General features: G+C 42.7%; 1 protein-coding gene across 1 annotated transcript in view; it reads right to left on the reverse strand.

Moving 5' to 3' along the window:
* Positions 1-5,601: 5,601 nt before the first annotated feature.
* Positions 5,602-17,290, reverse strand: part of sema3aa (sema domain, immunoglobulin domain (Ig), short basic domain, secreted, (semaphorin) 3Aa) — a 22,685-nt gene continuing 10,996 nt past the window's right edge. Inside the window, exons 2-17 of the mRNA XM_037242611.1 lie at positions 16,852-17,012; positions 15,753-15,815; positions 11,981-12,100; positions 11,755-11,845; positions 11,562-11,681; positions 10,496-10,638; positions 10,302-10,416; positions 10,159-10,228; positions 8,889-9,033; positions 8,205-8,424; positions 8,034-8,125; positions 7,918-7,959; positions 7,223-7,380; positions 6,554-6,621; positions 6,329-6,486; positions 5,602-6,234 (exon numbers count right to left, since the gene is read on the reverse strand). Coding sequence (XP_037098506.1) covers positions 5,602-6,234; positions 6,329-6,486; positions 6,554-6,621; positions 7,223-7,380; positions 7,918-7,959; positions 8,034-8,125; positions 8,205-8,424; positions 8,889-9,033; positions 10,159-10,228; positions 10,302-10,416; positions 10,496-10,638; positions 11,562-11,681; positions 11,755-11,845; positions 11,981-12,100; positions 15,753-15,815; positions 16,852-17,012 — 2,399 coding nt within the window. The remainder of the gene's footprint in view (positions 6,235-6,328; positions 6,487-6,553; positions 6,622-7,222; positions 7,381-7,917; positions 7,960-8,033; positions 8,126-8,204; positions 8,425-8,888; positions 9,034-10,158; positions 10,229-10,301; positions 10,417-10,495; positions 10,639-11,561; positions 11,682-11,754; positions 11,846-11,980; positions 12,101-15,752; positions 15,816-16,851; positions 17,013-17,290) is intronic.

The following is a 17,290-nucleotide window of genomic DNA, read 5'->3' on the forward strand; positions in this document are numbered from 1 at the left end:
ATTATGACATCCGGATATTTTTCCAAAATAAAATCTCAATTAATTCTCATTCCTGCCTATTTCACAACGTGTTTGCGTCCTATACATTAAAGAAATAAATAGTAAACACATTAAATACAAATTTGAATTCTATAGTCCATGAAAAAGGTGACTGGATCACATTTACAATGCAATATAGCGACCGCTTCCGCATTCTTCATGAAAACAAAAATAACTTGACGCTCTCAGTGCTGACTGCGCATGCGCCGTCTCTGACAGGTGAACTGGATTCTTCAGTGGAGTAAAATGTGTCGTTAAAGGGGAATTACCCGCACAAATGCATTAGATTGAGGTCCATTATTGTCACATTTTGGACAGCACGGTAAAATACTTCAATATAAAATCTCTGTGTGTGCAAAAAAAAGATGATATAATAAGAGCAGGTGAAGCGTGATAAAGCAAGCTGTTCAAAAGGAGAGCATATCCACAGTAGAGATAATAAACAGTAGCTGTGGAGGATGACTCATATTACGAATAATAATTCACTGCCTTGGCTTGTTTCTTTGGCAATTAAATGTCATCGGTTGAGATGATAAAAATATATTTATGTGCAGTGCAATTGTGATTAATTCCTGGTCTCCATTGAAAATGAGACTCCTTTCATCACACGGTAATAGCAATAATAAAATAATGTGTTGCAATTGTATTTTACATGCAAAGAGGATTACAGCCGAACACAACACAACGCGTCAGCTTGACTAAGCGTCAAGCGGATGTGTTGCGACACGGCACAGAAAAAAAAACTAATTTGCTTCATGCGTGCGTGTGTGTGTGCGCGTGCGCGTGCGTGTAGCTGCAGGACACATGTGTCCTCTATGCATGGAAGCAACACAGCACCCTCAAGACCCTTGGAACCCTGAAGAGGATGCACTGGCTGACCATGTATATTTTCTTTATCCTCTTCCAAAAGCAAAAAATACTGCATTTTTTTTTCAGTTGTGACCATAGTCTTTATTTATGTACAGATATACATTATACTGCCCCCTAGTGGCTAAGGCTGTATGTTTCTATAAATTACAATTACTGTAGAGTGCTACGATCGATTCGACTGTTCTCCAAATGTACTTAGGGCAAAAAAAACAAAAAAAAACCCACATTGAACCATATCAAGCTAACATCTAACCGCTAAGACAAATTTCGTAACTCAGTATTGTGTGTTTGTAAGTCTATGCAACATGACTCTGGTAACCAGATAGCAAGCAGTACACACCGTTCATTAAATTTGAATAGCTCAAATGTGACAAAGAAAAAAACTGCAGGGTTCAAATATAAGCTTTTGCAAACCAAATGTTTTGAATAGCCGAAATATGACATAGAAAAAAACTGCAGAGTTCAAACATAAGCTTTTGCAAACCAAATATTTTCAAATGATAAAATCAAAGTGTTGCAATTTCAAAGTTACATACCTGGGACTCACAACAGGCGTATATCCTTGCGGCGTCTGCCGGGACAGTGTGCGAGCGATCACTGCCGCATTCCCGCTGAGCCTCACTCATCCCGCTTAGCGCCTAATTCCGCCCCCGGCTTCACCCGCCACTGTCCGTCCCTAAAAATAAAGTGACGTTAGGAAGGAAGCTCCACACAGCAGCAAAGTCAACAGCGGCACGTAAACAGGAAGTTGTACTGAGGTGTTGCTAATCCTCTTTTATGGTCTAAGGCCTGATCTGTTTTCCTGTACACTCACTGTATTCATTTCTTTACTGACTGTCAACTTGCTGTACCATACCGGTAGATATATTTGTAATTTTTTGCTTGTGAATTCATATTGAATTCAAATTGTCTTCACTTTTAATAACCTATTGCTACTGGGACATTACAATTAAAATATTGTGAATTTCTCAGGAACTTTTGAGTGAATCACATTTTTTTTTGTATTGATGCAGTCGTGATACTTTTGGGGAAAAATAAAATATAGTTACAGTAAATATCTCCTCCTCCACACTGACTCACTGTTATCGGATGAGCTGCCATTTGATTGGCGAATCCAAAAGAGAGGACACACTAAAAAAGAAATGAATGAAAGAGTGAGTGACACCATCTTTCCCTCCCCCTCCCTTTCTGAAAATTCATGAATTATTAACGCCACCTACCTGTTGTCACCGCTTGGAGTGCGTCATCGCCATGCATCTTGGGCTCCTTAGCGGATTCCGCGAGGGACGTGACGCCAGTGACTCACAAACCTGCGAGGGCACAAACATGCACATTGTGACGCGAAGAACTAACTGTGCATTCAAATGATAAAATAACAATTGACTCTGTAGTGCTTGAAGAAAACCTTTGCACTTGTTTAAGATGTCATCTTCCATCCAACCCGCATTGGTTGCTATGACAGCAGCTGCCACTCACCTGCAGGGCTCCTAATGAGGCACATCACTAGGCATCGGACTCCCTGTGATGTCAGTTTTGGTCATTAGATATTACGTTTAGAAGCAGTTATTAAAAATTGAAAAAACGACTCGACTGAATTTAGTTTTGATATACGAATACAGAATACAAAAAAATACAAAAAACATTCAAATACTGCTTGTTTTTCCTCATTTGTTGTCTGAAAAGAGTACGTAAAAGACATAATAGTTTGAGTTTCATTTCTTAACTCTAGAACAATTATCGAACACAGCACGAGACACAAATTATATAGGCTTGTATAATTAGTTTTGGATTCCGAAGGTCATCACTGGCAACATTTCTCATCATGACCAGGAGATGGCGACAGTGTGGTTTCTGCAGTTATGTGACTAAATGCTTAAGAGATTTTGAATTTTATGACTTTTTCTTTCTTTCTTTCTTTCTTTCTTTCTTTCTTTCTTTCTTTCTTTCTTTCTTTCTTTCTTTCTTTCTTTCTTTCTTTCTTTCTTTCTTTCTTTCTTTCTTTCTTTCTTTCTTTGTCGTCATTAACATAAGGGTACCAACAGTTTTCTACGCGTGTGGAGCTCGCAGTTGTACAATTTATGGGTCATTACAAAACACAACAGTATCTCTACATACACACGACCGCCATCTCCTGGTCAATATGAGAAGTGCTGCCAGTGATAATATCCGGTAATCCAAAACAAATACGAGCCGTCTTTTGTCTCGTGCTATATTCTATTTTTGTTTTAGAAATAAAAATCAAACTGTTATTCGTCTTTTACTTACTTTTTCCCAGACAACAAATGAGAGAATCAAGCTGTTCAATTTTGCTATTTCTATTTTAAAATAAAAATCAAATAACGAATCGTTTTTTCTACTTCTAAACGTAATGTTGAATGACCAAAAGAGTCACAGACCTAGTTCATCATGCCTGGAACTTGGAGTCAGTTTACTTTAGTAAAGAAAACTACCTCATGCTGTTCAAGGGCGGTTGCCATGGCAGCAGGAACAGTTTATTCACAAGTGTCAATCTTTGCCCGTTTGCGCCACTTGAATCCTTTTAGCACAGACCAAGCATTAATATAAGTGATGTCAAGGGAACTGTGGCTATTTTTGTTTTCAAAAGAAATCTTACCACTTGCTTTTCCACTGAATTGGCCGCGTCACACATGCTCATGCAGCACTGACCTCCAAATTTCCTACCACTCAGTCACAATGATATCAAATAATGTACATACACGAGCCAATTATCCAAATGCATTACAATTAAATAAAGAAGAAATGTTTTTCACAAATTCCTCTAGAGTCTGGAGGAAATTGTGAATAACATTCTAGAGTCTAGACTATTTTCTTCTTCTCCGCTGGAAAATCTGCCGCCAAGTGGTCGGCGGGACGCTCAACACGCAAATAACGCATTCTTTCTCTCTATCTATCTATCTATCTATCTATCTATCTATCTATCTATCTATCTATCTATCTATCTATCTATCTATCTATCTATCTATCTATCTATCTATCTATCTATCTATCTATCCATCCATCCATCCATCCATCTCAGGGGTCTCAAACTCCAGTCCTCGGGGGCCGCATTCCTACATGTTTTCCAAGTTTCCCTCGTTAAACACACCTGATTCAGGACTGGAGTTTGAGACCCCTGATCTATCTAGTTATAGTGGCAATTTAAAAAGTAAATGAAACGCACGTATGCAAGTGACAGTAAATGAGACGTCAACGTTGCAAGTTTTGGACAGTTGCAGCCACCGTACTGCAGTTGTCTCATGTAGCCGCAAGAGGGCGACATCGCATTGGACTCGTGTTAGAGAGAATTCCAACCACGGTTTAAACAATACAAACACTAACCTGGTAATTACCATCCATCATTCATGTATGGTATAAGAGAAAAAACAGACACTTCGTTTGTAACAGAGATGTTTATTCAGACAACCGAATGCATGCCATAAAGAATTGTGTTACAGCAGCTGCAGTCACGTTCAGTGTTCCAATTGAAAACTGAATTAGGGTTAGACTAAACGTCCTTGATTTTCAGGGGGGGGGGGGGGGCAGCTCATTATGTTGTTAATAACATTACTCTTGTTGGCATTTGAAGGGAAGTCCTACACAAAACACTTGAGACAGTAAAAAAAAAAAAAAAACTGTAGGCAGCATTCACATGCAATATAACATGTCTTCTCGGGCTAACTGGATATTTGTCTGCGCTATTTCTTAGAGATTCACAGCTAGAACTGGTTTTCTTAAGGGGAATATCTTACATCTAATTGAACAATGTGTATGGATGTGTAAGAAACTTAAAAAGTCCTGAAAAGAAAATTAAATTGTGCTTGTGCTAGGCCTTATTTATATTTATCTATATATTCTGTATTTCTATCCTGAAAATGAAACTAATTCCATCCAGTTGGTCCAAAGGTATTATTTAACCACCCCCGATATACTGACAAGCCCCACCCCAAAACAGCATAATATAAAAAAATAAATGCAACCCTTTCACAAAACGAGCAATAAATAAAGATCACATGGTGTTTCCTGTACTGTATATACACACAGAGAGAAGCTTGTCGTATATATATGTACATTAAACAAGTGTGTGTTGCGGATGTAATAAGTTACACAGAGGGGACAATGAGACCGCTGCAGTCATGTTGTGTGGCTTATATAAAAACAAATTGTTTCAGGATGTAAAAAAAAAAAAAAAAGCCTGTAAAATAAGTAGCTTATTGAACACATGGATGGACAACAACATGCACGATGCTTCCCACTGCATGTGATGCGACATGGAAGATTCTTTTTTTTTGCTTCTTGTCAGCAAACAAGAGTTTGTTCCATTCGGTGTTGGGGGGATCACATGCTCGAGTCCTGCGGAGAATGTGCTGCTTCTTTTTCATTCCGAAATAGTCCGCCGTCTTCCCGTCTTAAACCGCGTTTAAGTGTGGACTAGCTTATGTACATACAAGGAGGCGCAAGTGTCCGCCGGGCCGTATCCATGGCGACCGGCTACGTCCTCGCACGTTTTTACATGTAGCTTTCCCGCTGCTAATATTCACAGCTCGTGTGCATGTCGTGATGTGTATGTAGAGGTCACTGAAACCTGAAATGAAGATAAAATCTACAGAATGTGTGCTTATGCGGGCGTGTGTGCATATGTGTGTGTATGTGCTCATCTTTGTGCTTATTTTTTGGTGTTAACCTCGCCCTCCCTCAAACGCTCCTTGGGGGTCTTTGCAGCTCGTGGGTTCTCCTATTACGTCCCTTCTTGTTGTCCTGCATGCGTCGCCACTTGGCGGCGTGCTGCGTCCCCGCCCGGGCCGCCGCCTGCCCCTTCGGACCGCTCTGCGTCTTGGCTTGGTTCTTGGGTGCCTGGACACTCAACATGCCCAAGCCGGCTTGACTTTTCTGGTTGTCGGCTCCGGACTGGAGCCAAGCTTTGCCCTGCGGGGGAGCGGCTTGCAGCTTTTGCGCGTTCGGAGCCAAAGCTTTGGGCCGCAGCGGCGGGTTGCCATTGGGCGCCTTCGCCTTCTTGGGCTTCCGCTCTTTCTTCCAAACACGATCGCAGAACTCCTCCACGCTGTTGAGGTCTGGGTGATCCAGCAGGGACAGAAAATCCCGGTACCACACGCGCTGCTTGTCGGGGGGCGGCGCCCCGGCTCCGGGGAGCCCCGGGAGGATGTCACCCAGCCTGTGGGCGGGGATGACCTGCAGGCTAAGACGCAGCAGTGGTTGGATGAAGCCGTGCTCCACCGCCTGGCAGTGGTACACGCCCGTGTCCGACTGGGACAGACTGCGGATGAGCAGGCCCTGGTCCGTGCGAAGAACCCGGTCGTCCATCTTGATCTAACAAGACACCACAGGGACAATGAGATAACATATAGCGTAAAAATAAACAAATAAAAAAGTTGGGTGAACTCAAACCCTTTAATTAGCGCACCTCATGCTTGCGTTCGCCACCGGGCGTCTGCAGCTGCCAGTAGATGAGCGCCCGCTGAGACTTGGGGCTGCACTCCAGGAACATGCTGCTGTTCTCCACGCCGTAGACGGTGCGGTCCTCCACGCCACCTACGCCGCCACCCAAGCCGTCGACGTCATCTGAAGAGGCGTCGACGTTAGACAGGGGACATACACCGAACGTTTTATTTATTTATTTTCCACAAACCGTGATGCTGAAGATCTGAGCATTGGGAAAGTGGGTCTCCATTCCTAATGTCCTGTCGTCTTGTTCGCCTGTGAGGACAGAACAATCAATTTAATCCTGTACTTCCACCATTCGGCCTCTAGGGGACAATGTTTCCAAATTCAAGCGCTCAATGAGAACATATTATTTCCTTCTCCTTTGCTGCTAAACTACTTTAGTGAAATGGGGATTGAATTTAATCACTGTAAACCTTCAGTGGCCTTCGATGAGCCATTTCCATGAAAGTCGTCCTTTATCCTTTTTTTAACGACAATAGCGAGAAATGTCATCGTCAAGATTTTACCGCACTTTTCCAGTTCCTCTCGTAAAAAAAAAAAAAATGAAAGAAGAGGTGAGCCAAAGGTGAGGGAAATAAAGCAAAAGCTGCTCAGAAAATCGGGTACGACTGCATAGCCCCACTGGGATCATTACTGGACTTCAGAGCCCAAAAGGTCCATGTCGAGCATTACATTTGAGGGGGCTACAGGGGTGGTACCCCTAAAACTGCCTCGGCCCCATCTGCTTCTCATATTTGCAGCGTAGAAGAATGTCAGGATGCTCCTGCGCAATGTCCCGACACCTAATCACAAGGACTGAGATGTTCTGGCCCGACTTTGTGTTTTTTTCTGTTGTGCGGAGGTGGTCCGGTACCTCTTGGCGGTGGGGAAGTATCTAGAGCACTCAGTGCCGTCCCAGGCGCAGTACGGGTCTCGGGCCAGGCAGCACTCGGCGCAGGCTTTGCCGTAAACCTCGCAGCGGTGCAGGGACATCTGTGACACGCCCAGCGATGAGCCCAAAAACAACTGTTGCTGTGGGATGCAGGAGGCAAAATAGTGCATGAGATAACAAATATATATAGATTATAATCTAAGTATTTTTATATTATACATAAGTATTTTTTTCCATCAAGTATATACATCAACAATATTAAGATATCAAGAAAAACTCAAGATTGGGGCTCATTTGGTTGAATTACAGTAGAAGTTTGGCTGCTTCCTATCAAAATGTTCAATTTAGTGTATGAGTCTGAGGAAGTTTCTTCTTTTTTTTTTTTTTACAAAATCCCTTTTTTTTAATAGAAAACACTCAAAGATTCATTATAGGTCCCTTGAAAACTGAAAAATTGGAAAATACTCAAAAATCAATTATCTAGCCTGGTATCTGGGAATCTAACCATATATAAAGGGGGACTAGTGCCCCGAATGTCCCCCCCTCTAGCTCTGCCAATGAACAGATTCCTTCGGGGCAATTCTGTCAAACAAGCCCAAATCAAAAACGTGAACATGATAAATTCAGAAGGATTTCGACCTGGAAACAGCATTTCAATCTGACTTTGTGTAATTTACCTGCTTGGTTGACAGCTCCATTGCAGTGATAGTGGTTGGCTCCTAAAATAAAACAACACACATTGACATTCAATTGACCCAGCTACATAACAATAACAATTATTTACAAATCATACCCTGAAGACGGTCATTTCCTCCAACACGACCTCCTCCAGGTCATGCCAACTTTCCCTGGGGATGGTAACCACCTTGAGCACAGTGCCCATATCTGCAAGAAAATAATTCAAATCTAAAAATCCCCATCCGCTTTGTGAGTGCGCATACAGTAGCTAAGAGGTTAGCCGTACCCGTGCCGATGAACATGACGTCGTACTGGCCGTCCTCGGCTTCCACGCGGTCCACCACCAGCTGCGAGAACTGGTAGTCTACGTCGGTGCGCACCATGATGGGGCGCCCGCCGATGGGGTGCACCGGGTTGTACATGGCCGGGTGGCCCCGGGCGAACGTGATCACGTCGTCCGGGAGGTCTTTGGTGGAGTCGAAACCGCCAAAAGTTTTGCTTGGACACTGAGGGCCAGACACAGAAGGATGTTGAGTATCAAGAGATTTTGGAAAACTATTATTTAATTTACTTGTTTATTTTTTGGGGAAAAAGAGTGTGTTAAGAGTGTAAAACAATGAGCCCGAATTGTGTTGAGGTTATTTTTCTGCCACTGGGTGGCATTAGCGTTTTATGTTGTAACAAGAACAGTATGTTTCTCTTTATAAATTAAGAGCAAATTAATTGGAACGTGAAACTGAAAAATGAAGTAAATCGTGGATTCCTGCCCATTTTGTTCATTGGAAATTACAACTAGTCCCCAGTCTCCACATTTTTTCATTTACATCATAATAATTATTGCTAAATTGTGTTCTTGTATACGTTAAGTTTTATACTGATGCATTAATTTTCTATTTAATGACTTTGAATACTTGACCCATGGAAACTCTGGTCTTTTCAAAATGTACAAAATGTTGGACCTGACACTCACAGTTCCAGGTCGGGGGTAGGGAACCCTGCCTTGGAAGGGCACCCACTGGTATGTAGGTCCGTCCCTGTGGGCGTAGGGGCCCAGGAACACCCTCCGGATGTCGGCCATGTTGTACATGCACACTGCCGAGCCTTTGAAGATGTTGCTGCGGAGGGAGAAAACCACAAATGAGTACAGGAGACAAAACGAGACAGCAAGCAGCAGCAGCAACGGATCGGAATATTTCTTGATTGCTTCCAGGTTTTTTTTTTTTCCCCCAACAGGAATTTTGGCCTGGAACTTTGCTTTCCAGAGCATCCCTGGAAGTCACGTTGGTGGCTTCCACTTGCTCCAGAAACCCGTGAGATCAATCAATCTTATAAAAAAGAAAAAAAAAGAAAGTGGAAGCCCTCAATGCGAATTTACGATCCATCTCAGGTTATCCAAGAGGCATCGCTCGCTGGAATCGGAAATTTCCAAATGTGGGTTATTCCTGTTGAACGCAGCACAATCGCGCCGCGTTCATCCATCAAATTTGATGTCAAATGACGGGAACGCAAACCTTCCAGCATCATTCTTTTGTTTCCAAGCCGCGTCCGACTAATTAGGCGAGCACACGCCGAGTCGGCAAAGCGCGGAAGATGAATGGACGAACGCTTCCGAGGTGGTAATTCAACTGAAATTCAATTAACGCAAAAGACGCGGCGGGCGCCTTTCCTCAAGAGGAACATCTGTTTGTGCGGATATTCCACTTCACACAATTCCATTCTGAACGCACACTTAATCAAACATAGATCTGTCAATGGCGGCGCCCCATTAAACAGCCATATTAAAAGAAGCTGTGCTCTATTCATCTCGGGAAAACCGGCCGCTTAGAAAACCAATTAAGTCTCTTGTACTCCCCGATGCCCCTTAATTGAATTTAATGTGCGCTTCTGCGTGTGTGTGTGTGTGTGTGTGTGTGTGTGTGTGTGTGTGTGTCTTGACCTCTCACCTTGAGTACAAGCTAGAAAATTGATAAAAGCCATCCACTGCGGCTGCCGCCGTGGTTCCACTGAGACGTTTTGTATCATTAGCGGTGATTGATGGTGTTTGGACTGATGTTTCCGACATATGCAAATGAGTTATATGCGATAAGAGTTATATCCGATAAGTACGACCAGATGGGGTATTTGTATTTTAGGTTTTAATCGGATTCAGGTGATCTCCTGGCTGTGAGAGGAGAAGCGCCATCTGGAGTTTTAATTTTTGCCAAAGGCTTGTTGTAGAAGAGCAGATCTGGGTCGCATACCTGGATGTGGTGAAAACGGCATAGATGAGCGGATTCTTGGGGTCCTTGGAGCTCATTAGGAAAACGTCCTCTGAAAAAAGGCACATGGTGGAAACGTTATTCTTGAGAGCTTTTCGGAGCACGTGAAAGTCGCAGAAACTCACGCAGTTCATCAAAGTGCGTGTCGATGCCGTTGATGCCCGGTACGGAGCACATAAGCCGAGCCTTGAGGAAGGTGGTCCACTTGTTGACCAGACTGCGGTGACCTCCCATGTCGTTCTGCAGACAAACATTCGGTAGATGTTCCCTCAAAAACATGAACCTGTTGGTCTCGGAAGGACCCACGAGGAAAACTTACCTTACACAGTTGTCCTATCCGAGCAATGGTGGCTTTACCCGTGTGTTCTCCATCCATGGCGTTCTCTTTGAAGAACAAAAAGATCTTGTCGTCCTCAGGGTTGTCGCTTTCCGGGACCAAGTGAATGCCGACGAATTTCGGGTCTAAAGGTGGAAAAAGTGAACAAAGCTGCCATTAAAGGAGTCTAAACAAAGCCACATTTGTTCAAGGGGACGTAGTTTTACACCTCTGAAAGTGATCCCCCGTGATACCCGGCGCGCCAAATCCCGGCTAAACCGCACATCCAAACCGCATTCACTCAAAGACACATGGTTATGATTGAGCCCTGTACCTTCGATTTTAAGAGTGGGAGGAAATCAAAGACCAGAGACTTCCGCTCGTAAGCGGAGAGGCGTAAAAAAAAAAAAATACGGTGCCGTGTTACGTCTTTCAGGGCTGTGAAAAAGACGCCTCAAGTGGGACGTGGATTTATAAGCCTCTGCTGGAGGCAGGTGCGAGACCTCTGCGATGAATCAAGCCCCTGTAGCGAGTACGTGTCATTAAATCGACACTTTCATAAATTACAAGGGGAGGTCGCGCAGTTCGCTGCGTGGCATTACAAACTGGAAGGCACGAAAAAAACCACCCATTTTTTTTACATTATTTGGACAGAGCATCTTTGTTATATTATCCGTATTTTCAGCACCTGTAGTTAGACAAATACTTTCCCACTTGTGACACATGAACCCCTCGATGATAAATGCCAAAAAGAATATCCCCTAGTTTCGTAATCCCCACCATTATAAGGTGAAAGATGGATGGGGGGGATTAATGTCAGGACAATATGTCATCAGCGCTGCCGAGGCTTCTGGAGTGTATAATTGTTGAAGGCAGTGAAGAAGAAAAAGTGGAATTTGACTCCACAACAGGAAAACAGCTGAGAGTGGATTAGCAGTGTGGGAAAGCAAAAGAGATGGGGGGGGGGGGGAGGCTGGCGCGGCTCGAGGAAAACTTGAATCCGATGTGATGCTGAGAGATAGCGCTCAATAATCCTTCTGATGCCGGCTTTGGTTTCCCGTTTGCTTACCATTGAGCCACCTGGAGTCGTGCTGCTCAGTCCTGACAGGATGGTGATCCCCCAGCGTCCGGAAAATGGCAAAGTCCCGTCCCATGAAGTCGGCCGACGTGCCAGAGTAGAGCTGCCCGTCTGGCGAGGGAAACGAGCGGTCATTAGGGAATGAAGTTGTTTGCGATCGTCGCGGCCCGAAAACCCGACTCACCGATCAGGAGCGACGCAGAGAGCATCTTGGGGTCGTAAGGACTTTTGCCGCGACCGTTCTCGAAATGCGAGGCCAGCCGGAAGATGTTGTCCTGTCAAAAGGAAGAGTCGATAAATCCTGAATTACGACACATTAGCAGTCTGAGGTTCGATTGATGAAATATCAGGAAGTGGTTGTCGACTATACTTGCTGTCTGTACAATATCTTTTGAATTCTAATGCATTACCTCGGCTTTCTTGCCCATTTCCAAGTAAGAGCAGATGGGATGGAAGGCTCCGGTGCCGCAGACAAATAAGTGGGTCTGGTTGTAGGGTTGGAGAACGCGGATGAAGTTCAAGCACTCTTTCTGGAAAAGACACAACAGGGAACATTCGCATGTGAAACTTTTTAGTCGTAAAATATCTTCAGCTATGAAAACGGTATGGAGGCTAATTGAGACAAGCGTGATGTTAGAAAATGGAGTCTAATATAGGACAGTAGAGACCAGGACTACTCTCAGGTGGGAGATTTTCCAAGGGAAAAAATAAATAATAGCCCTGAAATTTCCGCTGCCTTTTAAGCAAATCCCACCTGTGAGAGAAATCAGGCAAATCCACTTCAGAACGGGAATGTTCCACATGTTGGGGGTATTTGACTTGGCACTTAGAGACATTCCCAACGGCGCGAGGCCGTTTAGGGCCATGCTAATCAGCGGGTTTGAGCAAAGTTATTAATGGGCACATATGTTGAAGACATTCAGGATATACTTATTTGCCCTCGTTTACGAAAAGACAACATCTGTAATTTAAATATAGACAGAGAGCCGCCTTAGCTTTGCATGAATGCTAGCAACAGTCTCCCTAAACGGTAACAGAATCTGACCACAGGCCCGTTTGTTTAAACTACGAAAGGAAACCTTCGGGGGCTACATGTGGAGACAGAACATTTGAACCACAATCGTTTTGTGTTAGCGTTGGACAGAACTACGCTAGCTTTGCATGTTTTCCAAATTTTGTTGTACAACTAAGTTGTAAAATGACAATAAAGGGCATTCTATTCTATTCTATTTACTTTCCTTTAGCTATGACGCTAACAAGGTGCTAGCATTGTGGCTACAGCGGCCGTTTATCTTTGTCGGTGACACCAATTCTTGTAAACTGCAACTTTTAGACTGGATGTTTTACGAATGGACAGCATTATAATTATAATTTCCTTTTTAATCATCTTTGAGCTACACAGGGTGCTAGCTACGAGTTGCTAACTGTCATAAATCTTTGCCTCGTTCCCGTTGCTCGGAATCAGGAAAGAATATGTGACAATAGTTCATCACAATGCTTGGAAAACACTTTTAGACGTACAAAATATTCGTTAGTAAAGAAAAGAAAAAGGCTAGAGTTGCTCACTCGTTTGTTTGTTTTTTAAACTAATTGTATGCTAGCTCATGATTATTATATACATTACTCTTAGGTAACTGGGTGCTACCCATAAATTACTAACAGTTGTTTAAACTTTGTAGGTCAACAATTATTCTCATAAAAAAAATATAAACATTTTCCTGGAAACCTGGATGGACAATGTAGTAGCATTGGAAATAAATAACCGAGCTTTCCCCACTCTGGTGCCACTTAGCTATGAAGCTAAATATGTGCTAGCCACGGGTCAAAATCTACATGTGGGAATGAAACAAACAAAAAGAGAATCTTCCACTGAAAGATAAGACTTTTTGACATTTTTACTATCGACTAGTGCGCTAAACGTTTGGCCAGTGCACCCAGAGGGCCGCTGCTGAGATCTTACTTGAAATATTGTGGCTGACCTCATCCGTGCATATACAGCCTATACACTGCCCCTTAATGATATTCCCCTCTGTGTTTCCTACTGCACACGACATGATTCTCACGCCGTCGTTTAAACGTCAACCCTTCCCCGGTGCGCTTGAAGTCGACCCCTCTTAAAATCTGACATGGGCTGTCTTCGGGTTGGACTCATTAGCAACATGGGACGCAGTCTTGTCATCATTGAACACCATCAACGAGTCAAATTGGAGAAAGGTCTTTTGAGGCAGATGTACAAACGGATCTGGAACGTGAATACTGGGACAAACGAAAATTGGTCAAATGGCGGTTAGTTGGAATAAAATTTAGAAAAAATGTGAGTTAAAATATATGAATAAAACTATAGTGGATTTCTTTTAAGGAGGCGGGACCTGTTACCCTTAATTTGCGGAAAACTTATTTTCCGCTCAACGAGGCCAGACCGTTGCTTAAAATGTGATCTAAGCACAATTTTAAAGTCATGCAATGATGAAAGTTTCCATTATTTTGATTGGTAATTTCAAATCCTTCTGGAATGACTCTCCAGCCTACCGTATATAAAAAACGTCCCATTAAAGGGAATCACGTTGTGTATATTGGGATGAGCCGACTCGATTTTCCCCCAGCTGTTCCGTGCGAACCGTGGGCTGCTGTAAATTTGCGCCGGTGGAGGATTGTTTTTGGAAAAGTGTGAACATTGGGAGTATTGTCCCAACGGACGCCTGGTGCGTTCCGCTCCATCTGCTCCCGCTGGCCGACTCTCAAGGGTAAACATTTAGCGGCGGCACGCAAACACCTCATCGCTTTGCTAACAGACGACGGCGCTAGGGGCCGCTGAGGTGAGCTTTGAAGCCCGACGTAACGGCGGATGACGTGTGATCCAGGCGTGAAATTAAGCTCGCGAGCTATCCAAACACACGACGCAAACAAAGCCAGCGCTGGTAAATGTGTTAGTTAAACTTGCGAATGGAATAACACATCTCCCACTTGAAAAAAAAGACAAAAAAGACTAAAAACAAAAGCAATAAATAACCTCTGTGGGAGTGTGTGCGTGCCATGTCTTTGTGTCTTTTCGATACTGACAAACAACATCTGTTTGGGCGTGCTAGCTTTAGCCATACCACATCACTCGTGACACTTGTATAAATTATATGCGCGTTCACGAAACACAAAGGAGATGTTATTATTTTCAGATCAAAGGCGGGCAAAAAAGACATAAGTATTATACATGTAAACAGGGGTTTGGCAATGCATACACATAAAATGAAAATATATCAGTAATCTAAGTTGTTGCTGTCACAATAGCAATATAAAAATAGCAATGAGATTGCTAAAAAACAATGGGGATGATTTTCAACCATACTGGACACAGTGATCCATCAAAGTTAAATCAGTTTGTTGAGTTTATAGTTTTTTTCCCTCCTTTTTCCCCCAAACATTTTCCAAAAATATGACTTTGGCAATCACGCTAACTGGCTAACGGCATAATAAATAAAAAAAGTCTCCGCCATTTCAGCACACTGACTCGACACTGAATTATTATGGCTTCTTGTCTTGTTAAATGAAATAAAATAAATATAATAAATACAAACTTTTTATAACTTTATATTATTATTTCATTAAACAAAACAAAAAATATTTTTCTGAAAACAGACTAATTGGTGGCTTTATTGTTTGTATTATGGTTTGGAATGTTTATTTTGTTTTTTTCCCCACAAAAATAAAACACTCACTGGCCATTTCATCATTTGCAACATTTTTGGAGAAATACATACACTCACTGGGTCCTTTCCAGTGATAATTTGTTTTAATTAAAAAAAAAAAAATATATATATAGATTTTTGTAAACATTTTTTTTTGGAAACCATACAGTGGCTGGGCACTATTTAATGCTTTTCTTTTTAATCATTAATATATTTTTAAATTTTCCCACAATATATGCTCCACTGGACTCTTCGTTAGGCACTGTACACAAACATGATTAAATGTAAGAAAGATGCCCCGATTATTTGGGACTAATGAGAAACACCATGATCCACAGTGAGCATTTTTGAAAAGGCCTCATTTGATTTGTCATTTGGTTATGTGTGAAAATGTGTCCCATGAGTAAACTTCAAAGTCCAAATCAAGGCACGTGAATGAGAGGGCAAAACACAAAGCAGCCGTATCATTGCGGTCGGCAAACAATGCAATAAGACGACTTACCCCGAGGTCTTTCCCCGCCCACTTGCACTCGTCCCGCTTGGAGGGGGTGGCGGGCCACGCGATCTGAGCAAATGACAAAATGCCCAAAATCACGAGGGAGAAAAAATGGGAGAAAGACAAGGGACGGAAGGAGGGAGAAAGGGAACGCGTGAATGTTTCATGAAACAGGAACGCCGTGAGTCACATTTGTATAATTCAAGAATTTTTTGAGGGGGAGTTCAAACTGAGCTCGTTTCTTTCGGTCTGACCTCGGAAATCTTTTACAATGTGTGTGGTTCTTATTAAAGTTTCTATAACAACTCTAACATATGGACGCACTTTACTGTCGTTTTGACGTGAGAACAGACGAGAGAGCGAGCTCCTTGGAAGAGACGATACACAAAAGTATGAATAATGGATTCAAATTGTCCTCTTGGCAAATCCATATGTGTGCACATGAATTATAAACACGTAGATTATAAACAGGCCGCGAGTGAGATGTTAGCTGACTCTTTATCAACTTAGCGAAACGTACAATTGTTTGCACATGGCTTAGCGTATTAGCATAGTAAAGCTACGTGCGTTAATGTGATGAATGCTGAAAGACATATAATGCTATATCAAATATGAATGTCCTTTTTCATTTATACTAGATGCTAAAGTAAAGTCACATGGCCATGAGTTCACATATCACACAGAAGACATTTTTTCCCGGCCCATCGGCTGAAAAGGGAAATCTGCATTGCTAATTTCTGGACCAGCTTTTAAATTGTAATGACGCACAGATGAGTACACTCTTTTCATTCCTCTGTTTATCAGCGTGTAGCCTGCAGGCTAAAAGAAAAAAAGTGGCTCAAATCAGATATAAAGACTAACTTAAGAGACTTTCAAGTTCAAATCAACTTTCCTATCTGAAATGAATGGAAACGCTATAATCCGTTCCAGCCACGCAAAATCACGCTTAAAGTCTTTTACAATAAATGCCACCCAATATTCTAGAAGCTATTCATTAGCATGTCTATGGCAGTTTCTATAATGTGTTAGCATTAAGCTAGCAGACTTTAAGGCAAATTATGTCGTTGTTTTAAATACAGTTGAGGCACCTCGCCATGTCAGTTACCTGTTTGAAGTCTCTGTTGATGTTGACGAGGTCAAAGGAGAAAATGTGGTCCTCGGCACCGACCAGTAGCCTGCCTCGCTCTTCATCTAGCAGGAAGGTGTCGTAGCCGGAGCTGTTGGCCAGCCCCGCGAAGCTCACCAGGTTGTTGGACTCTAACATCTCTGGAAACAGGGAGGAATGAGGAAGACAATTTAGATTGAAGAAAATCACATCAAATATAACCCCCCCCCCCCCCAAAAATGCACTTTCTAGCCCAAAAGTGGCTAATGGCTAATGTTGATGTTTTCAAAATTAGCCTTCAATCAGAGGTGGTCTTTTGTGTGTCATGTTTTATCACACACACGTAACACACACACACACAGACACACGTAACACACACACACACACACACACACACACACACACACACACACACACACACACACACACACATAACACA

The sequence above is a fragment of the Syngnathus acus genome, chromosome 23 (assembly GCF_901709675.1).
Source record: "Syngnathus acus chromosome 23, fSynAcu1.2, whole genome shotgun sequence".
Classification (NCBI taxonomy): domain Eukaryota; kingdom Metazoa; phylum Chordata; class Actinopteri; order Syngnathiformes; family Syngnathidae; genus Syngnathus; species Syngnathus acus.